This window comes from Echinops telfairi, unplaced genomic scaffold, assembly GCF_000313985.2.
Source record: "Echinops telfairi isolate 266 unplaced genomic scaffold, ASM31398v2 ScPeMD7_18;HRSCAF=68, whole genome shotgun sequence".
Taxonomy (NCBI): domain Eukaryota; kingdom Metazoa; phylum Chordata; class Mammalia; order Afrosoricida; family Tenrecidae; genus Echinops; species Echinops telfairi.
The window spans coordinates 50,883,027-50,900,686 of NW_022103915.1; the positions used below are offsets into that span (position 1 = coordinate 50,883,027).

The window sequence follows — 17,660 nt, forward strand, 5'->3', positions numbered from 1 at the left end:
ATATTCAGGTATCAAAACGAGTTTTGATTTTGTTTTAACTTTTCGTTTAACATTTCACCTGTAAGCATTTCACCCTGTTTGCTAAGTCCTGTTCCTTTTCTTCTAAAACAGCCTTCATACTATTCATCTGTTCCTCCTTTCCTTTTAATCTGATAACAAATTAATGAGAAATAAGTGAAAACTATGACATGTCCATAAAAAGCAAAAGTACCATATACTGAAAAAAAGATACTGTAATACTCAGAGCCCAAAGGGATTAAAAGGAGCTATGTTTTGACATCATTTCAGTGGTGTCATCTTTCACTAAAAGCTATCATAAGTATAAGAGGCATACAAGGTTTTGGAGAATAAATCACTCTAAGAATTAAGGATGACACAGTCAACCAGTTTCACAATACAAAAATGAACAAAGAGCAACATCTTAGTTTAAGGTCATGCACAGATTATAAACCATAAAAAATAAGATTTCTCTGGGTGGGAGGAGGGAGAATTATAGGTTAGATCACTATAAAAACTTGTTAAGGCTTCCCTCAGTCTTTTGAGATACATTTTGATATTCCCACTACTTGGGAATCAAATGAAAAGAAGTTATGACTTTGTAACTGCATTTAACTTTTAGAAAAGCATTATTAAAAGACAATGAAAGAAATGGTATTTACAATTTCTGAAGCTCCTGAACTTGAGAAGTGATGGATAACTAAAATATAAAGAACAGAAAGAACAACTCATCGTTCATTCAATTTATCTAATTAAGCTTTATGACAATTCTTGAAAATGTACAACTTCAAATTACCAATAGCCTAATTAAATTATTCATGCCAAATGAAATGTGTTTTGGTTTCTCCTTCCCTTGACAGTGAGAGTAATATATTAAGCACATAAAGGGGAATGACAGTGCAAGGAGGAGGGTAATAAATGTCTAAAATAAGTGATAGTTCTAAAACTTGTTAAAATTGAAGGAGTAACTGTTCACGTATCTAGCACCTATCAGACCTTTTCTCTATCAACAGTATTCAAAGCCAATTACTTTTCAATAAACACATTTTACAAAGCAAACCCACTGCCATTAACTCATTCATTCACACTCATAACGACTCTATAGAGCAGAATAAAACTGTTCCCCAAGGTTTCTGAGACAATAAACCCTCCTGAGAACTGACAACCTTCCTTTCTCCTACTGTTTAAATACACTGGGCTTCTGTAAATCTTATCATACACAACCCAACAGCACTTCGATCCCCACGCTTCCTTCACAGTCCTTCTTCAGACCTTGGCTTAGATGTCCGTTCTTCAGGGCCAGCCTTTCTGAAATTCTCAATCTTATAACATCCTGTTTGGTCCACACATTACCTCCAATCACTAGCAAATGCTTGACAAGAGGAGGACTCAATAAACTATTGCTGAATCTGTTGGATGGATGAGCGAACAAATCATTCTTCCATGCCATCTCACCACTTTTTACCAATGAAATCTTTCCAGATTAAATTCACCAAAAACCATGTTTGAGTCTGACTAGATCACATCAACCTCTGAAATCCCCAATGCAAGTTCTACTCCGTTCTACAGGCAGAGGTTGATTGATCCATTGAGTCAGTTCATTGTGCCAACCTAGGCGATAAACACGTGGGGTTAATTGAAGGGCGGAGGGATAAATGGTTCAGTGAGCCTCGCCTTTCGAGTTCTCAGGTCTCTTGCTTTGTGATGGTCGCACCAGGGTGCAGCTGCCTTAGCCAGTTCCCTGCTTCAGCTTGCAAGGCTGACTTCCTGTAAGACATCCCCAAGGAGAAGCCACATGGACCTACCCTGATGCAGTCCTGGGTGCTGGAGCACCCGTGTAGAGACCCTTGCCAGCGCTGAGATGCTTACACATTCCCTGATTCAGCTTTCCTCCTGCAACTGTCATTAGAGTGTGTGTTTTGTGAGATGGAGGACTTTGTGGATTGGTGTTGGACATATGGGTTAATGGGCTAATGTTGGACTTGTGGGCGTGGGGAGCACTGTGTTGGAATATTTTCTTGACGCGCACTTAACCTTCTAAAACTCTCTCTTATACATCATTTCTGTGGATTTGTTTCTCTAAAGTACCCAGACTAACACATCCATATTCAACCATTTTGGTCCATGCAGGTAAACAAAAGAATACATGCACTAAGAAAAAAGATTTGAATTACTTATGTGCTTTGTTTTTCAAGTTAGCAAACTAAAATAACTCATTAATATGGGAAACATTCCAGAAAAGATACTAAGTCCTAAAAGATACAGGGATTAAAATATCAATGAGTTTTTCAAATTAGGCATAAACAGATAGATCTAGATAGATAGATAGATAGATAGACAGACAGACAGACAAACACATAGTCCAATATACTGACAGCATACGTCCCAGTTCTTTCCTGGGTAACTGAGAAAGAAACAAACAGAGCCCCTAAAGAACGCACACACTAACAAATCTGTCATGCTGCGGCTCTGGGGTTGTTACCTGTTGAGCCTTTTCAAGCTGGATTTTTCCTACGTCTTCTTTCAGAGCCTCTATTTCCTGTTTCAAATCCTTGACAAGGACAAAACAGACAAGATTGGACAATGGAAACGCACAGAAATTGACACAAAATGCAATGCACGGACAAACACATGAAATTAAACAGTATGAACTACAGTTGGTAAACAAAAAGCATAGTTCTCTCTGTCCCAATACCTGAATGGTTTTTTCCTTATTAGCAACTTTGAGAAGTTCGGCTTCTAGAAGCTCTTCTACAGATTTGATCTTTCCATCTTTCTCATGAATCCTTAGATAAAGAAACATACATTATTAACCTGAAAAAAACTCACCACGATCCACCAACTAAGGTGTAAAAATAACACCAAATCATGTGCGGGCTTCTCCAAATCAACCCTTGCCATTTGAAGCAGAAATGCAGACAGGGGCAGAGAATGAGAAAGGCAGACATACTCTACAAGCTCCTCCTGAATGAGGTATACAAGAAAGTAAAATTTATGTAAATCATTAATGATCGTGTGGCTGGTGCCTAAGTACACTGGAAGAAGTCGGTGATGCTGCTTGACTGTATATGAGGAGCGTAAGAGTTGTAACCCAAATAACACCAAGAAACATCAAATTCCACACAGCATATGGCTTACAGAGCTCCGAGCCTGGGGCAGAACGGATACACAATGAATGCATTAAAGTTAATAAAAACGTTAAGAGGATATGTAAAGAATGGATCTCTCTATTATACGTAGCCTGCTAATAATTTTTACTGTACTAAAATGTACAATGCTATAAAGTAAGAAAATGTATGACACTATGAAAATAGGTTTTGAAGGCTAAATCGTGTCAGCTAACTCACAAATTTTAAGAGCACTAAGAAAATAGACAAAAAGAGACAGACCAGTTTATAATAATGTCATCACTTACACTTTCTTGAGTTCTTCAATTAGAGATACAAAGGAAACCTGGAAACAGAAAAGACGTCCCACTTAGAATATAAATGGGGCAGAACTAGTCAAGGATATTATCCTTCTACTCATCCATCACACCAAAAGCCAAATGGAGAAAACAACCTGAGAATTAAGTCTTTTCTAAATATTTTAATGCCATAATGATGCAAATAACTGGCATTTTGGAAGTAAGCAGCTTTGGCATTACTTACAGGTTTAAGCCAAAAGAAAAATCGTTAGATATTTGTCAAGATTATTAAATTAGTACATCTAATTTATGTAAGGAGAAACTTTTTAAATTGCCTAGTTGCAAGCAGCTTTTTTTTTTACTATTACGTATAGCCTTGTGTTTATGTTCTCAAGTCATCTTCAGCGCTACAGTAAGAAACAGTACCAATGTCTCTAGGGTATGCCACACAATGCCTGGCTACAGCCTATGTTCAAAAAACTCCAACATCACGAATACTGAAATCAATACCTATTCATCAATTAAAACTATCAATGATAATTCTCATTTTGGAATTTGGTGGTTAACAGATACGGTATGTCTGCATGTGACAGTTTACTCACTATTTATTATAAAAAGAGAATTGGTTGTAAGATCGACTGTATACATTACCTGATCACTTTGTTTAGCCTTTAAGTCTCGGACTTCCTTCGTCAGAGATGAGTTTTCTTTTCTTAATACCTTTTTCAAAGAAACAGAAGCACAAAATACTTGCTGTTTTTTTCCCCTGATAAACTAATAGCTACCTTCTCAAAATACGTTAATTTGGGAGTGGGTGGTGGAGGGAGGGAGGAAGTTTGGCACTTCTTTTTCACTCTGGGTCAGAAATCCCACTTCTCCACTGATTCACAGGATGGTAGCTTCTATTGTTAGACATATTAATTTTTCCTTTGATTATTCCCACAAATGTTTCTACTTATATTTCCAGAACCTCAAAAATACACAGTGTAACACTGCCAGTTATACCATTTCCTCTCTACATCCATATATGTACTTCAACATGTTTCTTTTATCCTGTCCATACCAAGTTAGTTAAGGCGAATAAAAATCACAAAATAAACTGAAGTGTTTCTTTTCTACTCTCATATCTTTTCATGAGCTTCTTAAAAAGTCTGCTGGCTATTGTTCCAGTAGGGGGGCAAGATGGGAAAGTACACGAGAGGACTTCAAAAATTCATTGAAAATTCCACTGTCTCTTAATTCTTTTTCTATGACTGTTTTAAGTCCCCTCATATATTACAAAGTTTAACCATGATAGCAACATCATTAAGACAGTGGATGCTACATCCAACTACCTTTAATATAATGAAAAAAGACATGATATAAATTTCTAAAATGCAAATCCTTAATAGCAAGGTTAGAATCTTTGGGTAACCCAGGTACTCATTACAATGAAACCCCTCTTCTGTTCACTGAATTAACCACCAGATAAACAAATCTACAAAGTGTCACCTTTAATTCATCCTCTTTAGTCGCCACCTGAATTAGTCCAGTTTCAAGTAATTCTTCTACAGTCTTTAACTTCTCATCTTTTTCTTGGATGCTGAAATTAAGGTATTTTTAGCACATTTTTTTGCCCCAAGAGAAATGAAATCATTCCAAAATACTTGTACACCAGCCCAATACAACTTTTCATTCTAGCAAAGTTTCTCAGGATTTCTGATGACGGTGTAAAGGTATGTCCATGCACTTCACCAGTAAGTAGTACGTACTGATTTAATACATGTTTCCCTGCTAACCTCAACCAGTACACTGGTGCCACACGTGGCATCTCAAATCATAACGTAATCCCAAAGAAATCAATAGCATACTGCTCTCTTTCATTACAAAGTACAAACGGTACTTTGAAAATCTAGACTAATAATGCAGCTACTTATTCCAGTATCTCCAATTTGTGAGAAATAGGTTATTAAAACATAAAGAATTTTAAACTCTTACCATTTTTCCATTTGTTCCACAACATCTTTATTAGGCTAAAAGGAAAAAAATCAAAAAAAGTTTAATTTTATCCAGTTTTCATGAAGTAAAAAACTATATTAGGAAAACAGTTCTGTAAAAATTCTGTTAAGATTTTAATTAGACACAAAACTTAGGACAAGGGCCTGTGTTTGACGACTGCTAGTCCTCAGAGAATATTTAATTCAAAAAAGACACGAAGATAGATACAAGACACCAAAAAATGATGAGGTACAAAATCAGCAGGCAAAATGAATTCCTGTATTAGGGGTGATTTTTCAAATTACCATTAAAAAAAGCCCCTTAGCTTGAGGATAAGAATCTGTCTGCAAGAGCAGCTGGTAGAAGCTAAACATGGACCATTTATTTCTGTTAGCAGACACGTCCTTGACCCTTAAGCCCACCAGGGCTCTGTAAACTCACGATTCTAAAGACCTCACCTATTGTTACCAAGTTGATTCCAACTAAATAGTGACCTTACAGGACGAAGCAGAATTGCCCCAAGGGTTTGCAAGGCTGTAAATCTGTATGGAAGCAGACTGCCACATCTTTTACATGTGAGACGCTGGTGAGATCAAAGTGCCAACTGTTTAACCAGCAGCGCAGCACTTAGCCAGTGTTCCCTAAATCCATGATGGCACTACAGCAAATGTTCCTCTAGTCCTTGCCCCTTGCTTTATACACGCACAGGATCATACTAATTCTCTGACTACACCATTTTGCGACACATTGCCACGGCTTTGAAGACTGTAGCTATGTGGAAAATTCATGGACATTTTCCCAAATCCTTCATAGTAATCCATCCTTTCTTTCAAACAGAATTCATTACTTCTTCCTATATACATATTTCAATAACTTTATTCATCACATTCTTCTATTTTTTCATATTGAGCCATACCCAGAGGACAGGAACCAAGTTTCATTCACCTCTATAGCCTTATCATGTACCTGGCATATACTTAATTAGTAAATAAATATTTGATGAACTGAATTTCTTTAGTAAGTTTACAGTGGGTTAAGTGTTTGGCTGGTTAGACAAGGTTGGTTGTTCAAAGACATCAGCCACTCCCCATAAGAAAGATGAGGCTGTCTGATCCCGTTAACATACACAGCCTCAAAAAACGTAAGGAACCGTTCTACTCTGTTCGAGAAAGTAGCTGTTAAGTTATTAACACTTCATCCAATATTCAATTGCACAAAATTGACTCAACTTAACACTCAACAATTTTATTTCACGTTTTATTGATCTCAAATATGCAACCCTATTGCCTCCTCTCTGGATGATTTTCAAAGCTATGTCTCTGCAATACAATCAGGAAGCAAGATGGAGAGATGAAACGTCTTACTCTTGTAGTTTTTTAATCATCCTAACCACTGAATCCTAAACATCTACAAGAAAAATAATGTTGTTCCTTTGATGAAGTCAAGATATTTAAAAAAGTAGGCCAACTTAGAATCTCTCCACCCCTGGAAAAAAAGGGAGGGAGGGGATGTTTTACATTAAATGAAAATATGACATCTTAAATAACTGATTTATTTGCATCATGTGACCATTTATAGGGCTACACACAAATAAAATCTGCCCTTTAGTGCATAAACAAGTTACCTTACCTGTTTCTGCCTCCTACACCTGAAGAAACAACCACCTGGCATCATCAGATCTGGCTTCCACTTTCATAAACTCAGTCTATTCCCACAGAATTAAAACAGAAATCCATGGGGGCAAAGAGATTGAGGGCTTTACATAACTAAACTGTTCACCTCTCAACTGACACTTGGAATTCTGACTCATGGGTAGGAAGGGGTTAAAGAAAGGTGGACATGAGAGAAATTAAAATCATACAAAGCTTTACTTCTTTCACTAGTAATACCAATAAAAATGAGTACAAAAAAAACTGAAAATAGGTTCCTTTGGTCTGCTAAGATTAAATAAATAATAACAGCTATACCCCAAAACATATAATCAAGTGATTTCCTGACTATAAAAGGGGAGGGGTGAGGAGAGAGGGCTTTCAGAACTAGAAAAGCCATTCTAAGAATTTCCAATGGTAGATCATAAATTGGTGTCACAAAATAATGACTTTCCCATCTTGCAAAAGTATTCTTTTAAATAAATCCAAGAATGTGACTATGGACTGTATTGACTTTTTTATTCTATACATTGTATTAACAATATTTCGTTCTTAACAAAAATCCGTGGCATACTGAAACTGTTACGCTATTGTAATAGCTTCAATACATAGAAACTTTACAGTAAATAAAGGGCTAACTCAGTAAGAAGTAAATCTTTCTAAAATGTTAACTTTGACATGTGCTAGGAATTTTACGTAAGATATTAAATTAACAATTCTTAAAGATGGTATTATCTTTAAGGCACATAAAATGCTAAAGTTGTTGAGTTTACTACTGTCTAATAATGGAAAATAATACCTATCACTAAAGAACTGTTGTTAAAAGGTTGATTTTTAAAGTTTTAAGGTTTTTTGTTTAAACCTAAGTTTGAGTTACCAGCACTAAAATACTGGAATTCTAATGATAGATTCAGAAATTTCTAGGCATTTGTTTTAAACTCCACAAAGTTAATTTTAGAAAGTTTAAGACTTTATATATGCAATAGAAATATGGTTCAGAATCTCTGGTAACCAACAGAAAAACAGCACTGGACTCCTCCAAGTAAGAATTGGCACAATGACAGTATCTGCCACATTTATCAAATTCAAACCACACGTGTGCATTTTATGTGTATCACAACAGATTTTATTTATTTTTTTTTTATTAAAAGATCATTTTATTGGGTTACAACTCTTTTTTTTCTTTTTAAAATCATTTTACTGGGGGCTCATACAACTCGTATCACAATACATACATGCATCCATAGTGTCAAGCACATTTGTTGCCATCGTCATTCTCAAAACATTTTCTTTCTACTTGAGTCCTTGGAAATCAGCATCTCATTTTTCCCCCTCCCTCCCCACCCCACCCCTCATGAACCCTTGATAATATTATAATTATTTTTTCATGTCTTATACTGTCTGACGTCTCCCTTCACCACTTTTCTGTCGTCCGTCCATCACAACAAATTTTAAATGCTGCTAACTAAACTGTAACTAGAGACCCTAAGACACATCCAGATTTTAGATGTGAGGAAGGGAAGGGAAAGTTTAGAGGTGATGAATATTCTTCTTTAATTATTATTAATCATTTTATTAGGAGCGCTTACAGCTATTTTAACAATCCATAAATTCAATCAGATCAAACAAAATCGTACAATTGCTGCCACCATCAGTTTCAAAACATTTTCTTTCTGCTTGAACTCTTTGATATCAGCTCACTTCCCTTTATCCCCTCCCTTCCCCACCCTAACCCCCAGGAACCCTTTTTTATATTATTATTGTAATTATTGTTATTAATTTTTGCCATATCTTACACCAACCAAAATATCAATGCACTTGCCATTTTGTTATGTTACCCTCAAGTGTGGTTATACATTCATCATTGCTATCAGCTCCGGTACCACCCCCCCACCTCCATCCCCTCCCATACCCTCAGGGAATCATTATTCCCGTTACTGTTTCTGAAGGGTTACCTATCTTAGCTTTCATGTATCAAACGATCTTGATCATACAAATGCACATATAAAGGTCCAACAATATTAATGAGGTAAAACAAAGACCATAAGAGTAGGAGGAGGACGTATTGAAGAACTGGAAGATAGCCATGTGTTTCATCAGTGCTACACTGCTCTCTAGATTATCATCCTGTTCACGTGGTCTGTGAGGAGCAGAAGGATTTCTCTTAAGTTGTCTCCCCAAAATATGTACCAGACTTAGCTTGAGAATGATTGTTCACTAGGCAGCGAAAGTAGGTCAGAGGTTATTCTCCCTAACATCAGCCATCAAGAGTGGATTGGGAGTCATTCTCACTGAGAGGTATCAGCTGTCTAGATCAAGCAGACACCACTGCTTATCCCACAACAAATAAAGCCCATTCCTTTCTGTTATTGTTCCCTTGAAGCAGTGCCCATAGGCAAGCCCGGGACCACTCTAAGATGACTAAGCTTAGGCTACTATCTTGCCACACATGCCCCCCTATTCCCTCCTCCTACTATTGCGGTTCACCCCTAGGTCATCCCCCTCCTATTGCTTGTATTGCCTATGTTACAACCCCTCTCTATGACGTAGGTTGTTATCTGCTATCAGGGGGCTTGCATGCCTCCCAGGATAGTAATTGCCTGCTTTATTGTATGAGACACCAGAATGATGAAACCTGTTCAAGGATGAATTGTACTGCCCCTTTCTGTGATGCATAATGCTGTGATGTATCCCCCTAAAGTAATATGATGGGTGGTTAGCAATAAATAAGGAGGCTCCCTGGTTCTCGGGAGTGTGGCTGGCCAAGGGTGGCTGGCTGAGGGCGGCTGAGGAAGGAGGGCTGCTTCCCCCCGTGAGGGCGGCTCCCATGAGGGCGATGGATGGGAGGGCTGCTCCCGCGAGGGAGGCGACTCCTGCTCTGCAGCCGGGTTCCCCCCACGAGGACCACCAAGCGGGGCGGAGGTGAGCAATGCTACCATGTAATATGTCTGACTGTATTATTGTATTATCTCTCATGCTCTCGATGACATTAATATAATACTTATATATCTCAACCGTACAATTGTGCATTACTGAACCCAGAAGTAGTATTACTGAACCAGTGAGTTCAAGCAGCGGGTGGGGCTGGCCCCCCACTCCCCCCGTGTCACTTTCAATTTAACACTACAGTGGCCCATCTGTGAGGGACTGTTCAATGATCTGACAGGTGGGTTCCGAGTCTCTGCTTCGGCCATGCTCCTTCACATCAATGTGAATGCTTAGTTTTGAACTTCTGATACCTAGTCCTGCAGACACCTCATGATTGTACAGGCTGGTATGCGTCTTCTATGTGGGCTTTGTTGCTTCCCTGCTACGTGGCTGCTTGTTTATTAACTCCAAGACTTTAAGACCTTGTATGCTATATATTATAATTGCCAGGCACCATCAGCTCTCTTTACCATATTTGCTTATGCACCCATTTTGTCTTCAGCGATCATGTTGGGAAGGTGAGTATCATACAATGCCACATTATTAGGACAAGCCGTTCTTGTACTGAGGTAAAGTTTAAGAAGAGGCTCAAAGTCCATCTGCTTCCTTGTTGTATTTACACACACACACCAACCTGTTTATAACTTATGTTTACATATATACAGATCTATATTTATATTTATATAAATCATTTTTACTTTCTTCTTTTCTCCTGCCCCACTATCATGTTTACCCATTGTTCTCCTCTCATTAATTCCTCTCGGATACATTTCGATTGATCAAACATGACCAGGACGCTACACCCTCCTCACCGTCAATTTTAGAACCCTGTTCTTCCACTGTCTCTGTCATTATTGGCTCAGTGCTCCTTTCCCCTAGCCTCCTCCACTCCCATAAGCCCCCACCCCCACCTCCAGCTGTCGGTCCCACTGCTGTCTTCCTCAGGCTTGCTTATCCTGCCTATCTTCTATAGATAGACACCAAAAGAGAGAAAAGGGAAGGGAGCAGGGGAAGAGGCCTCACACAAATAGTCCCAAGTCTAACTATTCTCCTGACCCAGAGTGGATGGGTATCTCTGTTACATAGTTGGACCAAGGCAATATTCTTTTTTTAAAAACTAGTCTACAACAAAGAAAACTACGAGTATGATTTAAGAATCAGACTTACATCTAGTCCCTGAACTGAGTATCTCTCAACATTTTCTCCTGTTATCTTTAGTTTGCAAGGGTAATGATATGCAAAGTAATAATTAAAGAGGAGGCATAAAACTTCGTATGCAAAATATTTCTTGAGAAGTAAACAATTTACATAAATTCAATGTCTGCATAAATATGAATTTTAAAATAAAAGAAAAAGAATGCATACATCTACTAAATGGAATCTATCGCTTATAGTAATTTGCATTCCAGTTTCTTTAAAAAGTGTATTACAAAAACAACAGGATTACAGAAACCCGCAGCCTACGTTGTAATGTGTCATCTACCATCAAGAGTTAAAAACTAGAATTTGAAGAGTTTTATGGAGAACAGTATGAAGCAGACACTTAGGAACAGCCAAAGCACAGACGCCAGCTGGGCTCCGGTTTACAGCCCCATACCTAGTCAGGCTGCTGTCGTTCTAACAGCTTGGTATCATTAAAGACTGAAGGGTGGGCAAGGGTAGGAGGGTACAAATGAGATGGAAAAGCATAAATGTTCTAAGGACTAGGAATTAAATCTTAATGCCTGCTATATGCAGAGCACTAGGCTAAGCACTTTACACAAAGTTCCTTTTTAAATCTAACAACCTCTGATGTAAGAGAGGTCTCAGAAGAAACATGATCAGCATCACTCTGCTTTTAAGTCCTGGCAGTAGGTTTCACCTCCATCGGTCTAATACTCCGTGCTACCTGAACAGGGAAGGATGGGGCAACAAAGGTCTAAGCTAGCTTCAAAATACATCAAAATAGTTAAATAAAATATTTTAATGCACCTTATCACATGGGGTGGGAGGGGAGTGTTGCTTATGAATAAATTAGCACTGACCACCTCAGAGAGGAAACTTCATTTTTCAAAATTTATACTTGATAAATAAAAAGATGAACAAAAAATGCAATTAAAAGAAAAACATAAGCTGATGCAAATTTTTTTCAAGATCAGGGAGATGGTTACTATTTAAGAACCAGATTTTATATATTGGCTATTTCTACCTCATAATTCATGAACACCTTACCTGTTCAGAAACAAGGGTTTGTAGCTTCTGAACTTCTAGTTTTAATGATTTGTTTTGGTCATTTAAAATCTGGAAGAAAGAATCTCAACTTAATATTTTATAATAGAACAAGTAAAAAGTGTGAATATTTAAATGGATTTTTTTAAAAAACCAAATCCATATTATTGCTCAAAGTGCTCATAATGTGCATCATTGCCCACAGAAACGTACTCGGGTGATGAGCATGCTTAGGAATACTCAAACTGCTGCCTGTAACCAGAGATTAGTACTGTCACGACACTGAAGGCAAATGCCACAGTCACAGTGCAAAGTGAAATTGCAGAGGAAAAAATGGGACAAAGTATATCTCAAATGTCTACCGAAAGAACAAATACAATTGAGTTAGTAAAGTCTCTGACAAAATTCAATGTTTTACGAGCCCCCGAATAAACTTTAAAAGCATTGTGTCAGAGTGACTTCATCTAAGTATAAGGTGACCAGACGTCCCGCTTTTGGGGGGACAGTCCCGATTTTTAACAATTTTTCCCTCGTCCTGCGGCATTATTAAAAAGTTCCATTTTAGAAAGAATGCACGACAAGCTAGGGTATACGGTTTTCGGCCGCCATGTGGCTATTTCGCCAGGATGAGTTTTATCAATGGTGTCCCGCTTTACCAATGTTAAAATCTGGTCACCTTATACGAGTAGTACTTCCAAAGTAATTCCAGCAATTATACAAGGCTGCTTTAAGAAAACTATCACTCATCAAAATAAGTTTACGTGTTTTATCACACACCTTAAATTCTCCCATTTTGTTTGAAATCGCACATTGTAGCTTATCCTCAAGCAGTCTTATTTTATCATCCTTAACATGAACACTGTGGGAAAGAAAACCATGAATGAAAACACATTCAAATAGTTTACACTGGTTACACACAACTCTCACTTCTAAACAACAATATTTTCAGCAATATAATCACCTCTTTTGCATCTTCTCCAGTTCGTGCGCAGCAGCAGCCTGTAGTTGGAATCAAGATGAAAATTATATTTCCCAAAAAACATTCAAACCTATGGTTTCATGTATGCTTTATAAACTGAAGTTATATTTCTATGCCTTGATGTAAAATAAAGTTATAGCAATATTATGTGTTTCTGTAGGTTTTTTGATGCTAAATATTTTTGACTTGTCACTGATCAACATTTGTCCTTATAAAAGTTACACGGCCTCACTGGATTTACCAACACAAAACAAAAAAGACCACACAAACATTAAGATAGTTTTAAGTGATTCTTTTGATATCCTGGGAGTGATCAATGGCTTGGGTTGAACAACTACTTCCAACATGAAAACAGTAACATCTGGGTAGGCAGGTCAATCCATAGACATGGCCAAAGAGAAGACGGTTCCGAAAGCACCTCATGCAGACAGACACAGGCAACCTTTATAGTTATCATCTCCATGAATACAATGAGGAGGCACAATAAACCCAATTAACAATAAGTACAGGAAAACTGAAATTTTGAGTTTAATTCTCAAAAGAAATAAATATCTACCTGCTCATTGGTGAGGGCCTGTAATTTTTGTACTTCAGCTTTTAATAAGAAATTCATGTTCTGTATATCCTAGAACAAGAAAAAAAATTGTATTAGTGATATTTAATATAACTGACACTGGAGATTGTAAATCTCAAGTGACGTTTCTTAGGTTAAATTAGAAAGCAAAACCATCAACTGCTATTTTTCAGTATATTTCTCAATTAAATGACGGTGAATAATACCATGTGGGAAAAGTCCCTGCAGCTTTTGTTCTGACAAGGCTGAAGAGAATTTGATAGTTTATAACGAGATGGACAATTTTCAAGTGTGTTCTAGATTATTTTCCATTTTTCACAATCATTCATACTCTATACAAAATTCAATCGAATCCTACAAAATGCTGGAGTCATTTATAAGAATAACTATACCTTAAGTTCTTCCTCTTTGCTTGTTAAATGATCGAGTTCATTTGCTAAAGAGTCTTCAGTTTGTTTTATCTGCTTATCTTTTTCTGCAATCCTTTAACAAGAAATACATTTGCTAAATAAACTCTTAGAAGGCAAATCACAAACCAAAGGGTGAAACTCTTAACTAGGGTTATCCTTACTGAGGAAGTCTCTCGGGCTGCACCTTTCATTTCCCACACTTTGTTCACTGACACATGCATTTCTATAACCCTTTACACCCCATATACCTCTAGTTCTAAAATTCAAGGTCAGGGAAGTTAGGGAAAAGTAGCCACAAACTTATGATGATGTATCTGAGTTACATCCAAGTCCACTTTAAGACCTCCTGGGAGTTTTAGTTTACATGTACAGGTGGGTTTTGTTTTGGTGTTTCTCATCATTAGTAATATGTACTGTGAAGGGGCTTCCAAAAGCTCACAGAAAAGCAGAATTAAAAGGCAATGAAAGTTTTCCACAAAAGTTTCAAAGGCCCCTTGTACATAAACTGTTGCAGCACATAATTTGTTAATGTTCACTCACAGATGTTCAAAGTTTTATGACTTACTGTCCAAAACACTGCCACATAGCACGCTACAGAAAAAAATTTTTAAAGAGGCATTTGACTAAAGTGAGAACCAATTTACAACAGAGTCATCAGAACAGAACTCCATCATAAATCCAGGACTGCCTGTAATTGGTGTAAGCTCACAGGCCAGATTTCAGATCTTGGGAACTTGAATGCCCCATGTCAATACAAAAACCCAGAACTTTTAGGTATACCTCTGTATAGCTAGATGTAGAATGGCTACAGCTACTTATTAGATATAAAAACTGACTTCCCACAACTCCCAGATCACAATTACTTCTCCCATAAGTGCTAAATCTCAAATGAGAGAAAGCTTCCCCATATCTTTTTACAGTAAAGACATTAAACACACAAATACCTAATGTTTAAGAGGTGAAATTCATTTATAGAAAAAAGAGAAGAAATTGTTCAAACTCTAGTTAAGAACATTTTCTTAACAAGTCAGAGAATAGAGTTAAACACAAGGGATCAGTTATTGATGACTGAGCAAATATAACACAAGGGTGGAAAGGCAGGCTTACACTTTATGCAGTTCTTCTAGAACTGAAGCAGAGGTCTAAGGAAGAAAAAACGGTGTCAACATTTAAGAGCACTCAAGAAAAAGTTTAAAAGCTATATAATCATCATCACAACAGAGTTTAAAATTAGGAGAAATTAATGTATATAGTTAAGCAGTATCTGGCACGTGGCTGAGTGGGCAATAAACAATAGCTATTATGCAAAAAGCAAGTTTGATCACCAACAGCCAGTACTAGGAAACTACCTATTACCTATTACCTACATTGCAAATGAAGCAACTTGGTACCACCTGGAAACTGATAGTCAACAAATAACAGCAACAAACCTTGTTTTACTTCCCTGTGCTTCTCTCTTTTGTAACAACTTTCAGTAATGAAATCACCCACTTCAGGACCAAGGTAACCACTCCTTGATAATACCCATCTTGTCTTCCCATTTTTAAAAAGTACTTAACTTCGAGCATCTTTAAGTACTTAATTCCAAATACATTTTCAAGAGTTATCTCTCAGCTAATAATTTAAGATTTCAATCAAATCTGAATTGATATTTTACACATATATAGACACTCAATCACTTACAAATATCTTTTCCTGTATTAAATAATTCTTTCCCAATTAATTTTACACTATAATTTCAACAAAGAAAACAATTTGGCTGTGGGGAAGAGTTTGCCTGCTCTAAACTTTTTTTTTTTTTTTTCTGCTCTAAACTTAAAAGCTAAACTCATCTGGACCATAAAAATGTTTTTAACAATAACACAACTTTATTATTTTTATAATATTCACATTTTAACATGAACATATATAGTACACAATATTTCTACTTAAATAATCTAATTTTTTTTTTTCATTTAAAAATTTTCCAATTACTGCATTTTAACTCATAAAGTAAGCACGTGGCAAATATGTGTTGTTTGGGGATTTTGATCTTAGTTTTTTTTTTTGTTTGTTTTTTTATCATTTTACTGGGTGCTCTTAGAACTCTTGTTGCAACCCATACATCAATTGTATCCAATATATTAGTACATATATTCCATCATTCTTTTCTAGACACTTACTTTCCATTAAACCCTTGGGATCAGCTCCTCTGCTTTTCCCTCCCCCAACCCTCATGGCCCTTTGATAGATTGTAGATTATTAATTATTTTCAAATCTCACACTGACCGCTGTCTCCCTTCCCCTCTGGTTTCTGTTGGTCTTCCCCCCGATGGGGGTGTGTGGTTATGTGCCATTCACTGCGATTGGTAATGACACCACTTTACACACAGAAAAGTCAGATTTCTAGTAAACCAATGCTTGTTTGCCACAAACAACTTTTAGAATTTTAACACTGAAAAACAAAAATTGAAGTTTACAGTACCTATAGCAACAAATGTTTGGAGATTTTTACCTTTTCTTAGTATTATTTTTGTTCTGAAACACATATAGAATATTATAAAGTAATGTAGCTAAAAGGTTTAGTACCACCTGGCAAATGTTCACAATTTCTCATTTACTGAACTTAAGTTCAGATTTAAAAGGATTCTTTTTCAAACATAATCTGAAAGTGATGGTTCACTACCTCCTGAGGGCATATAGGCTTTCTGCCATGTCTAGTCCATAAACCAATATTCTAAATAGTGTTTGGCCAATTCCTCTCATGTAACACTACTGTAGACATGTTTCCCACCCCTGTTGTGGTAAAACCACTCTAACTCACCTACCAATTAGTCGTATTTGGATTTCTTTCTAGTGTAATTAGCAATGTGCACAATTACCTGAGTGCTCAGCACATGGATGATCGTTGTTGATTCACTGGACTAGACTTCTGACAGCCAGCCCAGTGCTTGGCACTCAATGGGCACTCAGATGTTTACTCCCATGGGTTGGAAGCTATAGCTACTGATAAGAAGTTTTTAAACACCATTACCTGGGCCGCTATCTGAGAATGGAATTGCTGGATTTGACCTTTCAAGGCCTCATTCTGCTCCAAAATATCCTTTCAAGATAAAAAAAGGGGTAGAGGGGGAGTATGCTATTAATAAATATACAATGTATTGGAACACAGCAATTGACTGTACATTTATCTTTAGAAAGGCATTATATTTTCAACAATGATCTCACATTTAAATCTCAGAGACAGTTTATAAGGTAAAGATGAAGAATACGTTGTGCTACTCCTAATCTACGGTATAAGCTCGAGTATAAGCCAAGTTTTTTTCGGCACATTTTTTGGGCAGTTTTTGTGGTAAAATTTGGTGCCTAGGTTGATATTCAGGTCGGCTTAAACTCGAGTATATACGGTAATTCAAAGAGTCCATGACTGTGGGTAACTACATCTTCAAACATACTGTACTGATTGCCAGGTTTTGAAAATTGTTTAAAAGTTAAGGTACAGTTTCTCATCACCACTTCAGACATGGGATAAGGCAGATGGTTCCACCACCAA

The 17,660-nt window shown here is 37.0% G+C and overlaps 1 protein-coding gene across 9 annotated transcripts in view; it reads right to left on the reverse strand.

Moving 5' to 3' along the window:
• KTN1 (kinectin 1) overlaps positions 1-17,660 on the reverse strand; it is a 118,982-nt gene that overhangs the window by 33,879 nt on the left and 67,443 nt on the right. For 7 of the 9 annotated variants that reach the window (XM_045288236.1, XM_045288240.1, XM_045288242.1 and 4 more), the window contains 15 exons: positions 17,142-17,210; positions 15,236-15,270; positions 14,111-14,201; positions 13,701-13,769; positions 13,127-13,164; positions 12,943-13,024; positions 12,169-12,237; positions 5,381-5,415; positions 4,895-4,985; positions 4,055-4,123; positions 3,413-3,450; positions 2,693-2,783; positions 2,480-2,548; positions 660-697; positions 59-149 (listed from right to left, as the gene is read on the reverse strand). In XM_045288236.1, coding sequence (XP_045144171.1) covers positions 59-149; positions 660-697; positions 2,480-2,548; positions 2,693-2,783; positions 3,413-3,450; positions 4,055-4,123; positions 4,895-4,985; positions 5,381-5,415; positions 12,169-12,237; positions 12,943-13,024; positions 13,127-13,164; positions 13,701-13,769; positions 14,111-14,201; positions 15,236-15,270; positions 17,142-17,210 — 975 coding nt within the window. The remainder of the gene's footprint in view (positions 1-58; positions 150-659; positions 698-2,479; positions 2,549-2,692; positions 2,784-3,412; positions 3,451-4,054; positions 4,124-4,894; positions 4,986-5,380; positions 5,416-12,168; positions 12,238-12,942; positions 13,025-13,126; positions 13,165-13,700; positions 13,770-14,110; positions 14,202-15,235; positions 15,271-17,141; positions 17,211-17,660) is intronic. The other 2 variants (XM_045288235.1, XM_045288239.1) reach the window with 1 other exon arrangement.